Source organism: Candoia aspera, chromosome 1, assembly GCF_035149785.1.
Source record: "Candoia aspera isolate rCanAsp1 chromosome 1, rCanAsp1.hap2, whole genome shotgun sequence".
In the NCBI taxonomy this organism is placed as follows: Eukaryota; Metazoa; Chordata; class Lepidosauria; order Squamata; family Boidae; genus Candoia; species Candoia aspera.
In genome coordinates, this window is record NC_086153.1 from 188,773,477 (window position 1) to 188,789,872 (window position 16,396).

Below are 16,396 nucleotides of genomic sequence, written 5' to 3' on the forward strand. Positions count from 1 at the left end.
GAAAGCAAACCTTGTGGGCTGGCTCCAGTGTGGACCAGTGAGTGCATTTTCCTGTTAGGGATTGTTCCCTTCTCAATAGTTACCATGCCTTTTCTTTCGCAGATGTTTGCACACATGCATGTCTTCACTCCCCCTTCCCATGTGATCTCCTTTGACATCAATGCAGACCCTTTCTTTTTTCTTTTTTCCCAGGTGCTTTCCCAGTAGTGACATCCTGTTTGTCAGTGTTCTCTCCAGGGATATTCAGATCCAAAGCAGATCATTCTTCCCAACCTTATTTAATTAGATTAATTTGCTTTTAGAGCTTGACTGGTGACTGTTTCTGTTACATTTTATTGAACTGTTATTGGTGTATTTTGTGTTTTCCTTTTGATTATTGCTGCTTCTGCATTGATTATGCTTATTCCTTTCTTACAATTTTACTGGAGATTGCCCCCCAAACGTAGTATTTTACCTTGTAAAAGATGAATAGCTAAAATAAATCAACTTGATTAAAAAGAGTTTCAGAGTAATTTATCTGAATGCACCTTAACCACTAGTTCATGTTACAGCACACAACAGCAAGAACCTCTGTTCATCTGTAGTCCAAGAAACAGCACAATCTGTGAAATAAGTAGAATTTCCCGTGGTTTACACCAAGCTTTACATCTTGCATATATGTTGACATACATAGGATTCAAATTTATATTTTCAGATTTTGCCTAAATTTGAGTTTTATTATATTATATTTTTCATTATTACTGTCACTGTAATAATGAAAATTATGGACAATTGCTTGTTTTTTCAGCATAATTTATATATTTCATTTCAGAATTCCTTTAATGTTTCTGTAAAGAACTTACAGCAGCAACTGGATACCATTGAGTCTGACAGCATTAACTGGGGCTCCAAAGCTGAAAAGTATGAGGAAGAGCTGTCACATGTCCTCCATTTCTGCATCACAAGAGACGAGATACATGAGGTGTGGTGAAAAGAACTCATTAAATGACTGAAACTGTTGTGTTCTTTGTCTTCTTGTTGATACTCTTCAGTAATGCCCTTGTATTCCTTTTTGTTTAAGCTTCTGAGGAACACTTGATTTATAAACCAGTTGTAGAGATATTAGTGCCTCTCTAATTAAAGTGTTTGCTAGCATCTGAATTCCTGCAGACAGAAAAGCAGATTGCAAATTATCACAGCTATACTTGACTTTAGTCAATCAGTATGTAAGACAGATTAGTGATATACTGAGATGCCAGAGTTGTAGATTGTATTGCTACAGATTATAGGCAGGAGTTGCTTTTCTTCACCCATAAGTAAAATGTCATCTGCATCTAATAAACCACAATGGCGCAATCTAAATGCTTCTTCTCAAAAATCTAATTCATCAGAAGCAGGAGCAATTTCCCCTTCCCCATGCTCTGAAATACAAGTGAAGTCTGGAATGAATGTCGGATGAAGGAATGGAATTAAAATGTGCATTGTGTGAATTGACTGTTGCTAGTGCAACTTCGTACTCCACCAGTAGGGTTATTCTAAAATAAATGTTTTCTTTGCCCTGAGATGCATGTTTTTCACCATAGTTCTTATGTTCAGAAGCACTCACAATCACGATCCACACCCACCCATATTCATATATTCTGGTGTCTTGTTCTCATTTGATTCAGTGGCAATAGGATTAAAACGATGTCTGATTGAAGCTCATCTGACATCTTTCGGCACTTTTGTGTAACATAAATGAAGCAGTTGCTTCCTGACAAACAGTTTAAGGCATAGAAACCTCCCAAAGCATATTTAGATGGGTTGTTATTTCTTAATATGGTGAATTCTTAACCTTAAGAATTCTTTAAGGGTTCTTAAATTCTTATATATGGTGGCTGAAATCCATAGAACTGGTTTGGGCACTCCCAGCTTACAGTAGACGTTTAACTTTTTCTTCTTTCTTATTAGAAAAGTCCAGTGGCATATCATAAATTACTTCAGAAAGTACTCTTGGTTTCAAAAATGGTTTCTCATGATGCATGGCGAGCTATTGTGCAAGAAATACCAGTATAAAGTCCCACTGATGTAAGGAATTGGTTTGCAGTTGTTTTGGCATTCTATAAACAATATTTGAAACATGTGTAGGTAAATCACCATTCAATGGGCAAAACTCTTCACTTTTAAGAGAAAAGAAAAGTCAGTCTTAAGGCTCCGCAGATGCATTTATATGTCTTCAAACTGTCTTAATTGCGTTCTCAACTGGTGTCCTTGTTGATCTTCTAGAGCAGCGGTTCCCAACCTTTTTGGCACCAGGGACCGGTTTCATGGAAGACAATTTTTCCACAGAGCGGGGGAGAGGATGGTTTCAAGTGCTTCCTTTTTTTCCCGACCTTTTATTCTTTTTTCTTCACACTGTTTGGAGATAGCAGCCAATGGGCTTGCTTTCTCTGGCAGGAGGTGGAGCTCAGGCGAGCGATGGGGAGCAACTGTAAATACCCAGGCTGTAAATTTGCTCGCTCCTCCACTGCTCATCTCCTGCTGGGTGGCCCGGTTCCTAACAGGCCACGGACCAGTACTGGTCCATGGCCCAGGGGTTGCGGAGCCCTATTCTAGAGGTTATATCTTGTACATTCACCTCTGCTGATCAGCCTGTTTGTACTCAGCCTAGTGATTTATACTCAGTAGGACCATAAAACAAGCATTATCTTTCACTTTCCTGTTAATGCCAATTCCCTTGATGAATATGTTTGTCTGGCTGGCTCAGTGAGTTGGGCTCACTTGGAATGTGGTTTTGATTGGCGAATTTCACCTTAGCACAAGTTACACTAGGATTCCAAAACCGTTTCCAGCTAGTAACTTCACTGCAGATCTCTCAATATACGGTCTGAAAGCATTTTTGGTAATCACACTTACTTTTCATAGCTTTGATATTTAATCCTGTGTAACAGTACAGAAAAGCCAATAAACTTGTCATGTAACTACTATAGAAATAAATTTATTTATGGACTGCAGTTTAGCTCTAGTGAAGTGTACACTTAAAAATAAACTGACATCTTGAAGAGATTTAGATAGTACTTTCCTATTGTATCAATAGCAAGTACATCATGAAAAACAGTGACATTATGTTGGTATGATAGTAATGTAATGCTTTCAAAGGCTAGAGGGCCCCATCGCTATGCATAAACTAAATAGAAGTCAGTTTAAGATAGCTTAATCTCATTTAAAATGACATTTTTAGGTAGTTTGCTAAATGCAGTTCATCAAAATTCTTTTGATAATTATGTAATATTATTTAATTTGATTCTGGTCATCCCTTTAGAAAACCCAGGGCACATCTGATTAGTTTCAGTCCAGTTCCATCAGTTTTCAAATGGAAAATATGTTCTAAATGGGGAAAATATGAAACACATTTTGCACAAAGTAGTACTCAGATAAAGCAAACCAATCCCCCCCCTCTTTTTTTGCCCAATGGAAGCAGTAATTGATTCTGTGTGGCACCAGTTTATTACTCCCTTATGAATGAGCAGAAGTTCATATTTGTAAATGGTCCAGCATGGAAAGGTTGGAGCATACTGATTATACTAGATTTCAAAACTAATTTGTTGCCCAAAACACATGAACAAACTTAGCTTTAATATATGCTCCACATATCTAAAATAAGTTTGGGAATCCATTTTAAAGCTGAATTGACGATGAGTAGTGAGTAATGAATGGATTTTCCTTTTTAAAAGAGATTAAACTAGACTGAAACTAATCAGACTTATTCTCTGTTTTCTAGAGGGAAGATAATCAAATAATCAAATTTTGGCTTAATAGTAAGAGAAATTATTTTCCTACCAAGAACAAAATCACACCCCCACCAAAATGGGCAGGGCAAGCTACTGTATATAAACAGAAAGCAAACCCCACACTCGCTCGCACTGATGATGTTGCCTAGCTGGGTAATGAAATGTCTGCAAGCAAACAACCAAGGTCAGAGAGCACCCAGGACTCCACAGTTCAACCCTGAGTGACAGATACTCTCTTCCATTGGAAGAGAAATTTATTAATGTTTAACCCATACATAATGAATGCTAAGTAAAGTGAAACAGACTGCCTCAGGAGAAAATGGTCTCCTTCACTTCAGGTTTTTAAGCAGAAGCTGGACAACCATGTCAGAAATAATGTAATTGTAACCTGAATATTACAATTTTGTATTGAGCTGGACTACAGAAGTTCTGAGGACCCTGTTCTAAAATACCGTGTCACTAATTGACTTATACAAACTACAAACAACATAAAGAGGAACATAAATTATTTATAAAGGTTTTTAGGACAAGAATCTAAAGCAAAATACTCCTGTCATTTTACAACTCCATGCTTACTTCAGCAGAGATTAGACCCATATTTCAAAACCAATTTCAGACTTGTGGGACATGTTAATGCCATTCTGGATATATGATAGTATGCAACCATAAATCAAAGTTTACATTTGTGCCTGGTATCCAACTCACATCAGTTCTGCATCACAATCAGTGCAATGTAGTCTTGTTCAGAACTTGCCATGACAGCATTTTAAAATAACCCTTTGTACCACTACTTTTCTCTGCCACCACCACCTCCTTCTTCCATTTCAGAAGCACCACAGCACTGTGTGGAAATATACTGTGTATAAATATTTCTAGATTACATACTTCATTTGTGATGTTTCAATGCATGCCTTCCAACAATCAATTTATACATGTATGAAAAAAGCTGCATTAAAGTGATTCCTTGAAAGCCTTCAATTTGAAAGAAAAAGGAGAAGTAGGGTCTTTTGATTCCTTGTGATACATGAGAAACAGCTTATTAAAACAGAGTCTTTGTAGTTCACTATTTGTTTTCTTCTCCTTGTGTGACAATTTGCAATAATTGTCATAAATTATTCTTTGCAGTTTTTTACCCATGAAAAACAAGCTGTGATGGTTTGTCGTAGGTAAGAAATGATGGCTTTCAGGGTCAAGGCTAATTAAAATAACTTTTTAATATGTGGAATAGTTGTAGTCAACTCAAATGACCCAGTTGCTCTGCTGTCTTGAGCAATCTTGTGCTGTCATGTCGTCATGTGATTTTTCCCTCAGTGAATCAAATATACTGATGAATACTGGTAAGCTACTGTATTTCACAAATCATCATAATTCCAGATTGCTGACAGCACAACACTATAGTGTTATTATACTTAACATTAATTGCTTCCTCAGAAATGTCCCACTTAATTCAGTTGGGACCTCTTTCAAATACTCATGAAAGGTACTCTTTCAAGTACTCAAGGGCAAGTTTGGAGTGTTAGATTCTTGTGGGGATTTCTTACCTGCCTTGGATCTGATTGATTGATTGATTGATTGATTGATTGATTATGTGCCATCAAGTTGTTTTCGACTCCTAGTGACCACATAGATAGATTTTCTCCACGATGAGCCTTGGATTTCTCCTCCTAGTATGCTGGTGCACTTCTTTCTTCTTTTAATGTTAGATGAATATCTATCATCTATCTGTCTATCTGAATGACACTGATGAATTTGTTTAGTACTTTGACTATACTGCTCCTAATGCAAATTAATTCTGTCTATCAGTAAGTAGCAGAACTATTCTTAATTATTGGAAAATGGCCAGAGAACTAAGGCATAATGTAAGAAGTCTAATGCTGTGAGTCTACATCTGCCACTGGTTTTCATTTAGAAGGAGAAGAGTAAGAACAGCTGCATTCTATCGACATCCTTTCTGAAACAATGAATTTCTATTTTATGTACTTTCTATCAAAACAGAAAAAAAAAGTTTAAAATCTTTTGTAAGTACACTGACAACCTATTAAAGGGATTTTTTTTTTGCTGATTTATGGTTCTATGTAAGCATTTCCTCTCCTTAACCAAAGAATAATTATTTTACATTTTAAATAGAAAAGGAATCTTTGACTAACTGGAAATGAATTTCCTGCTGGCTCTGGTGTCCTATAAGGGAAAGTTGCAACTACAGTGATAATAAATGGATTGTGGTAATGATAAATTCTCATATAAACTGAGAACCATATGTTGAAGTAAAAGACATTTTTAAGTTGAAAATAAATGGCAGACCTCAAACAGGTCTCACCCATATGCTCCATGTAAAGTATCTTTATTCTGGGACAAGGTGTGTGGATCATACACTGAGTATTTATTAAGAATATTTTTCCAGCCAGTCCAAACAACTTATTCAAAATACATATTTAGCCAATTTCATCTACAACTGTTACTAAGATTCCCTAACGTGAATAGAGAACCCAAATTGTTGCTGTCTTCCAAAAGTTAAATGGAGCTCAGTACTTGTACTCATTGAAATATGAATCTGGAATTGTCTCCCTTTCTTTTACTTTATTAAATTCATAATAATAAATTTGTAATATTTATAACAGAACAAAGATAGAAATATCAAATTTGGTACAGTTTAAGTACTACCATTTCATATGGTTTACATTAACAAGATCCTAGATCTACAATATGTAGTACATATGAGAAAAGGAAATAAAAAATAGATTACATAGAAATATAATGCTATAGAAAACAGGTCAAGAATAGACCAAGTTGCTTGAAAATACTCTTCTAAGAAAAAATAAATTATTTGAATATTGGCAGAACAGACTCACGGTTGCAAGTTGAGTATAAATTTGTACTTCCAATGTTGCAGAATAGTTATTTAGGATATGAAAAGTTCCATATATGGGGAATATAACAGGAGAACATGTATATCCTGTGCATATCATACCGAAATCTAGAATTGTAACATCCAAGCCCTTTTTTCCCTCTCAGGCAGACAATGTTAAGCAAGGATATAAAAAGACTGCAGAGCACACAAGTATACAAGTATACTTCTCTGTTTGGGAGAATTGGGAGAATCTGACAGCTGCTATTATGTTGCTGCCTGGTTCCCACAATTCCCTCTGGCCTAAAATGGGGATTGATTTGAAAGCACACCTTATTCCTGCCCTCTTGGCTCTTGCTTCAGGACACAGCTGCAATATTGTCCGGTGTTGTTGTTGTTGTTGTTTTTGGTTTTTGGTTTGTTTGTTTCTCACGTTCTTCCGTCCTCTACACTTTATCAGGTACACACCAGTTAATACTGTTTCCGTTTTTTGTTTGCCAATAGTTACCCTGAGTAGCTGTAACCTTTTGATAAAATGTTGTAATGTCACCAGTTTGCTCATTTCAGTAGCACAAATACTTGCCTCCCTGATTGTGACTGCCCCAGCCCTTCTCCCAGCTCTGCCAGCATCAAAAATGGATGTCAGTTTAAGAAAGCTCTAATAGATGCAAATCAGTGAATATCGTAGCAGTAATGGTGATTTAAACATATATCCATTAAGAAGGCTAAAAAAAATGACTTTCTATTTTAGCATAGCTTGTAGAAAACTGGAAAACCATGGATTTAGCTTCTTCCTTTAAACTAGCCAAATACAACTTTGGAATATGTTGTTTTTGAGATGGTATAGAGCAACATAATTTTGCTGCAGCATGTTAATACACTGGTTCCAGAGGCATTCCAAATACCCCCATATGAAACTCATATGGGTATTAAATTTGAGGGCCTGCAGCTTTAACTCATAGGTTGCTAAACGGCAAGTATCCTCTGCATTGTTAAATTTCAGAAACTAGAGCTCAAACCGCCTGGCCAAAAAAAAAAGGGTGGGTGGGAAACATGCTTATATTTTAAGACTCTCTGTAAGAAGGAAGGAGAGTGATCTAGAAAAGATACATGCCATAGGCTGCTTGCAGATGGGGTGCAAATCTTATGGAGTGATTTGACCCCATCTCTGGTAATCACTGGATGTTTATCATTGTACTTAGTCCTTCCTCCTACTGCAGCCATGAAGTTTTGTGCAAATGGGGAGCTTTTGTTTGCAAGCAGTGAGTGATGCTGAAAAGCAGATGTGAATTGCAGTTGTCTTGCAAACAATGCTTAATTTCTCTTGAATCTCATCCCTCTAGCAGAGGATGGCAGGACTGTGTGAAGAGATCCTAACAAAGAACCGCCGTGTTGGGGGTATGCCAACATTGTGGGTAGATGAGAGATTCACAGTTTCCTCTTTTGGGAGAAAAAAGGATGGCATTTATCTTTCGGTGCAAAATAGAAGCGGCACGAAGCACTCCTTGCTGGAAATAGATATGCTCCAATTGGCTAAGACACCTCTGTTTTCATCTCATGGCTTTCAGTTCCATGTGGGCAGACTCACAAAAAGTAAATACGTGTTACCATTTAGGCAAAACTTCAGAACAGCCTGTTCAAGCTATGCTCCATTTCATTGTGAGGCCAGGCAACTGGAGTGATGGTAAGGCCAGTCACTTAGAAAGTGCCGGTATACAGCCTGCTGTTCCGATGACATCCAAAGCAGAATTGTAGGCTGCTTCCCCTTCGGATTGTTGTTATCATAGCAGAGCTCTCTGGCAATTTGAACAGCATCACATGGGAAAGTCCATCACATCCGTACCACCAGCATGTTTTATGGAGAAGTCACATACACGTACACATTTTCATTTTTAAATTTCTGTTTATATATCTATCACACACTACCCTTTATCAAGCAGTGTGTGTTTAATATGACCAGAAACAGTCATACAGTCACAAAATGCAGTTTTCATAATTGTGTCAATCTGCATTATTTATTTCCATATGATTTATCAAAGTATTTTTATCGCAGAAACTAACTTGCAAATACTGCATCATATTTAACAGTTTAGGGCTTACATAATATTCCTACAGAGAAGTGATTGCCACAGATTACAAAATATCACAAGTGCATACAGTAGATGGTTTAGAATACAGATTCACCACTGACTTAAGATATATTTATCTCTGAAAAGGCATGCATGTATTTATTATGGTATTTATTACTGTCAAAATCCTGTTTTAAAATGCAATTATTTCTTTTCAGCTCAGAGAATCCTTTAAAGATCTCAGAAAGAAATTCAACAACATGAAATTCAACTATAGCAAGAAAACAGAAAAAGCACGGAATCCGAAGAACTTAAGAATTCAAATTCAACAAATGGATGCTTTTTCTGAAAAAAATCAGGTAATAATTATAGCAGTTAAGGCACTGAATGCAGGCGTAAGCTTTATTCTGAATGCACACAGATGTCTGGGGTAATCTCTCAAATGTTTCTTCCATTTGCAGCTGATGTAATAGAACACCAAAGGTCACATCGTTTTCTTTTAATAATTGACTTAGGATAGGTTCTGTTTGTGTGTCTTAAGGTTAGAAACCAACTCAACCTTCCCAGTCTGCTTTTCTTTTATATACTTTATCATTATTATGTTATTGCTATTACCATAAACATAATTTTACATGAACAAACATTAAAATGCCTGGGAAAAAAAACTACCAAACACATGTAGGATCTCATCTGCCAAGATGACTGACGATGCCATGCAGTGATTCATCTTCATTGAGGACTATGAAAAGTATGATTCTATAGAAAGTTACAAATACACATTGAAATGGTGCAGTGTGTTTTATTTCCTTTGCCCTCCAGTAATTCTAATATTACACAGCATAAACTTACTGACATGGTTCTAAAATTCTTATGTTCTTTGGAACAGGTACTGAGAAAGAAGTTAGAGAATCTAAAGAAGAAAGTTTTAGATTCTTTGTCAACTCAACCAAGTGACAAAGCCGAATTTATTTCTGTATCAGTCAATGAATTAGAGAAACAGCTGACTGAATTTGGGAAGATTATGGAAGATTACAAGCAAAATTTGGATCTGATGGAACATTTGCAACAGATGATGGAAGAGGTAGAACAAAACCACAAATGTCCTTTGTAGCTAGGATAAGATGCCAGCTCTGAGATTTAGGAAACAAATGTAGACTCCTATGTACTATGTACTATGTCTGTCATCTATCAGCTCATGGATTTAATTAGCAAAAGGAGGCTAAATGAATATACAATTCTTAAAGAATGTCCACAGCCTAGACTTAATTTATTCTTATTTTACTTAAATATATAGACTAGCTTGTTTACTATATATGTTTTCCTGAACTAGTTTATAATAATGAAGTAACTCTAAGCAAAGAAAAATGAAACCCACAATATTCCATTCCATCTTCCTGCGCTTTAAAAATGTATATTTTGGTACAGAAAGTTGTATCGGAATGCAGATGAGGAAGGATATTAGGATGTATTTCTTACGGAATAATATGGGTTGATGAAGACAGGCAACATGCATAGTTGGATGTGCAACTTGGTAGCCCCAACCTGGTGACCCAGTAGTCTGATTGTCAAGTACCTGGCATTAAGGTGTTGCTCATAAATGCCAGTTCTCTCTGTTACTTCACAATATAGTTGTGGACAAACAGGTAGATCTGGTGTGTATTACTGAAATCTGGCTGAGCAAGGGCAGCAGTGTTGTCATATTGGAAATCTGCCCAGCTGGATTTCAGCCTCAAGGACAGGGCTGGGTAACACTGATTTACTTCATTTGCCTTGAGAACTTATCATTGAGACCTTATCACATCCACACAGCAAGGACTGGGTTGAATTGGGGCAGGAGGTCCAGACCCCCATGGCAACTATGAGCTTGTCTCAAGTAATCTTGGACCTGACAGACATAGGTGGACATGTGTTAGACCTTGTTATAACTTTGGAACAGTTGATGTGTTATGTGATCTGGATATGGAGAGTATGACCATCATCCTTTTCTCATGGTCAGATCACTTCCTGGTCCAGATGCAGTTGACACAACTCCATAGGGCCAAATCCAGTTGAATGATCTGCCACAGGAGCCTTATTTATTTATTTATTTATGCATGCATGCATGCATCAATTTATAGGACCACCCAATTTACAAATAGCAACTCTGGATGGCTGACATAGGATTAAAAATACAAAAGAGCCAATGAACATAAAAACCACAAAACATACACAGTACAAAATTACCAGGCCCAAACTGCAATCATACCAACACTGCTTGAAGTGTTTTAGGATGAGCTCATCCAATGCCCTGGTTCAATGCTCAGAGAAAACAGCAAGTTTTCAAGGCCTTTCAAAAGGCCAAGAGGATTGGGGTCTTGGGGAGTAAGTTGTTCCAAAGGGCAGATGCTATGACAGAGAAGGCATGCTTTCTGGGTCCTGCTAGGTGCTATGGTTTCATAGAAGGGACCTGAAGTATGCTCATCTTGTCGGATCTTGGGGGACAGGTGGAAACAATTGGAGATAGGCAGTCCCACAAATAACATGGCCCTGGGCCATGAAGGGCTTTATAAATGGTAACGAGTGCTTTGAATTGCACCTGGAAGCCTATAGGGAGCCAGTACAGCTCACAAAGTAATGGTGTTACATGAGCCTACTATGGTGCTTCCATAACCACCTGTGATGTTGTATTCTCGACCAATGGTAGCTTCTAGATGGTCCAAAAGCAGTCCTGCGTACAGCATGTTTCAATGGTCCAAGTGAAAGATGATCAAGGGGTAAGTGATCACTAATAGGGCCTCCCAATCCAGGAACAGTTGCAATTGGCACACAACATGGATTTATGTGAAGGCCCACAGCAGGTGAAGACTAGCCAGGAGGAGGCTTTTGCCCAGCTTCAGCTGGTGTGCCAGTTGTGGCCCTACCTGGGGTGAGAGGACCTTACTATAGTCACTCATGCTTTCATTACCATCCATTCGGACTTCTGCAATATGCCCTTCATGGGGCTGCCTTTAAAGGATATTTGAAAGCTCCAGCTAGTTCAAAGTGCTGTGGCCATGCATTAACCAGCACTTGGTGGTGGAAGCACATTACCCCACTGTTGCAGGGCTTGCACTGGTTACCAATAAGTTTTAGGGTGCAAATGAAAGTGCTGATCTTCAACTTCCGGTGAAGACATGGAGAGCTAGATGTCCCTGAACGAGCGGGGACAGCATTATAGCGAAGATCAGCAGCCAGGGACAGATCCTGGCTGGTGAAATCTCTCCAGAGCAAGGAGAGAGTGTGGGATTGCCCACATGTACTCCGAACAGCTGCTCCTCACAAGTAGACTGCAGGAACTGAGATTTTTGCAGTTGGCTGGTAAGGGCAGCAGCTGGGAGTTGAGGGATTCCATCTACGCCCACAATCGTAACGTAGCCTAAATGGGCACAAAGTCTGGCTGAGCCTCATTTCTTAATCATTTTTGGAACTACTTTTTTACTGCTTTTCAAATATTAAGAACCTTTGGAATGGCAAGTTTGATGGCATTCACTGGGTGAGTTTCCTTCAATCCTTAACAAAATAAATTTTAAGTACGACTTTATTTTAAGGATTTAGCAATCTTTGGGAATAAATGGCAAAAGGGTGATTAGAGTATTGTTTTTGGAAAGTTATAAATGGACTAAAGGTCTAGATGGACTTGAAATGGGATTTTGAAATTAATTGAATAAATCCTTCTCATGGGAAAATGGCTCATGTTTTGAATTCTGAAAAAAAAACATGATAGGATGGGACTTTGAAGGTTGGACACTAGAGAGAGCTAAAAGGAAGTAAAGTTTACAATTAAAGGAGAAGAACACCTATTTGACTTGTTAATATAGAATGGAGCAAAATACTTAATATTGAATGTACTGAAGGATATATGGGAACAATGGACTCAGAAGTTAATTTTTAAGAACGTCTGCCATTATAGATAGTGTTGTGGAAGCCAAACAAGTTCTACTGGGTAAGACTAAAATAGATTTGAATGCGGATATAAAAATGACATGCTACAAGAATGATCTAGAAAAAGATGAAATTAATGGATATACAAATGAAACCAGCTGATGTTTTAATAATTGAAAGGGACATAACAACGTACCAACCAGCCAACCAGGACAGTGACTTGGATAATTTCCTTATATTGGATTTACAAAAGAGACCTGTTAATGTTTTGGAAGACTTGGTGAGAAGATACAAAGAAAAAAGGAAAAGGAATCAAGTTCTAGGACATTATTTGAAGGGAATAAAGATTAAGATTGTTAAGAGTAAAGAAAAGGAATATAAAGTTGGTCTATTTGATCAAGGTTAAAATATATGTTGTTATTTCTGGTAACTAACCCTTAATGGATTTTTGCTGACCAGGTCTGAATGACGAGGTTTTAAGGATTTCCTTATAGATAAGAGATGAGATATGGGATGAAGAGATTGTTTGCTGTATTTTAAGAGAAAATAATAAGTTATTAAAACTGTTTATACTTGTTGAGATGAAGGGGAAGTTACTTCTTTATATATATTTTTGTTATATTCTTATTTTTTCTTTCTTCTCTATTCTTTCTTTTATATTATTATTCTTTTTTCTTTCTTTTCTGCACTTTTTATTTTTCTTTCTTTCTATTCCTTTCTATTTTTGTAGTTTGTATTAGTTTTTATCTATACAATTGTACTAATTAATAAAATTAGGTGATAGATGAGAAAATAAAAAGGAACAAACTTTTTGGCTGCAATGCATATAGCCTGGAAAAGAAAGGAAGGAAGGAAGGAAGGAAGGAAGGAAGGGAGGGAGGGAGGGAGGGAGGGAGGGAGGGAGGGAGGACCTGATCTTCACCTATAAAGCTTGGTACCAACCTTCTCCCACTAGAATTGGCCCAACCAATTCAATTTTGCCGAGGAAAGCAGCTTGTGGTTCCCTACTTTCAGGAAATGAGGGGGTCCAAGACTTGGTGCCAGCCCTGACTAGTCAGGATTCAGTAAATGATGAAACTCTGTTTTGGAACAAGAAAACCAGCATATGCAGGCAGATCTCCCTTGCTGGACTGGGGTTGTAACACAATAGCCTCAGATTAAGAGCAGCAGCAGCAGCAGCAGCAGCAGCAAAAACAACTAAAGGAAATCTACCATTATAACTAGTTTGTTTGTTTGTTTGTTTGTTTATTCATTCATTCAAACAATGTATATAGCCACCCATCTCACAGCAGTGACTCTGAGTGGTACACACAAGATTCAAACCAAAAAAATGGAATATAATATATAAAATTAAGGACCCAAATGCTGATCCAAAATAATGATGATGATGATGATGATAATACACTTATATAGAATATAATTTTAAAAATTATGAAGGAAACCCACCTGAAAAAGTGGTTAAGATGTTAGCCTGGCAAAAAAGAGTCCCATGAAGTTCATGCTCAGCCACAGAAATTCACTAGGTGATTTAGGGCCAGTTGCTTACTCTCTCTTAGCCCAACCTACTTCACAGGGTTGTTGTGGAGAAAAATAGACAAAGGGAAAGCGGTATACACTGCTTTGAATTCCTAAAGGAAAGGTGAGACATAAATCTAACAAATAAATACATTTCACTGAATGGAACTTATTGCTCTCCTCATAATTGCTAATCTCACTCCAGAAGGCCCAAGTATTTCAGGTGAGCAGACAGGTCTTACTGTCAGCTATCCTGCAGCATCGCTGTGCATCATCACCTGATAGAAAATACCTTGATCTTTCAATCATGATGGAAGTCAGAAAGGTTTTAGTTTCTCTTTTCACTCCTGCATTAATAGAACATGATATACCTGCTTTCACTAAGTTTGTGACACCCTAAATGGTGCGGAAGTGGGTTACCTTAGCAACTGTCTTACCCAAAATGAGCCTGCCCATCCTGCATGGTTATCAGCAGAGGGTGAAATAGACCCTGGGCCAGAACATGGGCCCTTCTTGAAGCTTCAGCTTCAAAGGTCCCCTTTGCTCCTGGTTTTTAGGAAACTTCTGAAAACCTTTCTTTTTAAAGTGGGCCTTAGCTGTTATTCTTTATTTATTTATTTATTTATTTATTTATTTCCCTTAGGTATAGTATCTGTTGTTTTAGGAAATAACAGATTTTTTTATTCTATAAGTATACTTCTGTAATGACATCCCATGTATTTTAGTAATAAATTGGTACCGTTCCCAGAGCAGAATTGCATGACTGACCACTTCTTCCTGAACACATAAAAATGTTATCCTTTACTGTATAGTGAATGTCTGATATAAATGTTGACAATCTTGTACATATTTTATGAATGTCCTGCAACTCAGATACTGTATATTGACAAATGCTGACAGTCATTAAAGCAGCAGTCACTTTTCTACAGTATATCTGAAAGCCAGGGTGGAGGGATACAGTCATGAAATTAATATAAGATTGTCAGGATTTATGAAAAACATTCTCTGTAGCAGTCTTAAAATAGTAGTCCAACATATTGGGTAGGGTCTGAGATTGGGGAAAGCTGTCCTATAGCAGTAAAAGAATGAATGTTTAATGTACTTGGTTGAGCAATGTTTTGATTGATTGATTGATTGATTGGATTATGTGCCATCAAGTTGTTGTCAACTCTTAGCAACCACAAAGATAGATTTTCCCCATGAAGCAATGGGATTTTATGTATTAGAATTTTAATTCCCTTTCTCTTACATAGTGTCAATTTTGGTGTGATGAAGCAAGCGCAGCAGTACTCAGGGTTGGAAAATACTCAACAGAGTGCAAGACGAGGGGAGCGGTGGAAATACTCTACAAACAATTCAAGAAGTTCATTGACCCTGTGATCCCTCAGCAAGAGGAAAGAATCCAGCAGGTTACTAACCTCGCTAAAGACTTATATGGTAAAAACTCACAGCTTAAAAATCCCATGCATACACTTTGAAAATGGAGTTGCTGTTATTCCAGGATAGATGAATATTTGTTTATTTAAAATTTTTTACAGGCTATTTTTTGGAGGATTCTGTAAAGTTTAATACTAAAGTGCAAAGGCATGAAAATATCAGAAACAGGTTTCAAAATCTGCAGCCAGGTTTTTGACACAAATACTTCTGAAAACAGCTCCAGAACCCAAACCAAAGGAATATGCAGGGAAATGACAATTCAGTTGGTAAATGTGCTCCCTCCTCCCTCTTTTTGTGTTGAAAAAGAATGAGAGATTTTTGTTCTGTAGCAGACGGTGGACAGGCCTGTAATTTTCTGTCCTCCTCCTCAGCATTTGAAGTCAACAAAAGAGATTGCCTCTAAGGCTTGGAAGTGTAAAACCAATAGCAGTATAGAAGTGTTCATAATCTCTACTAAAGAAAGTTTGCCAAATCTTAACTTTATGACTTTTCCCCCCAGTCTACACTTGTGTCCTGGCCTTCTGAAATGTTCATACAATCATTAGCACTATGAGAGAAACGACTATCATTGCAATCTTCAGTAAATCAGTTGCAAATAAAAATATAATCAATATTCTCAACAAAGGGACTGTGTATATTAATCACTGGGATTGAAAACGGAATAATAAAGGCAAGAATAATTATTCTTAACTGTTGTCAACTTTTCAACTTTAAACATCAAGCCAAAGTGGTATAGTGATTAAAGTGTTGGACTAGGAGCACGCAGACTCTGGTTCAGGTCCATAGAAGCTCACTGATGACTTTGGGCCAGTCTCTCTCTCAGCCCAATCTACCTTGCAGGATTGTTGGAAAAGTAGAAAGAGAGAACATTATATACCCTG

At 37.4% G+C, this 16,396-nt stretch overlaps 1 protein-coding gene across 1 annotated transcript in view; it reads left to right on the top strand.

The window, feature by feature from the left end:
* The window catches only part of CCDC141 (coiled-coil domain containing 141), a 130,423-nt gene that overhangs the window by 86,663 nt on the left and 27,364 nt on the right, over positions 1-16,396 (top strand). The window contains 4 exon segments of the mRNA XM_063318120.1: positions 812-961; positions 8,882-9,022; positions 9,550-9,744; positions 15,332-15,515. Of these exon segments, the coding sequence (XP_063174190.1) occupies positions 812-961; positions 8,882-9,022; positions 9,550-9,744; positions 15,332-15,515 (670 nt within the window).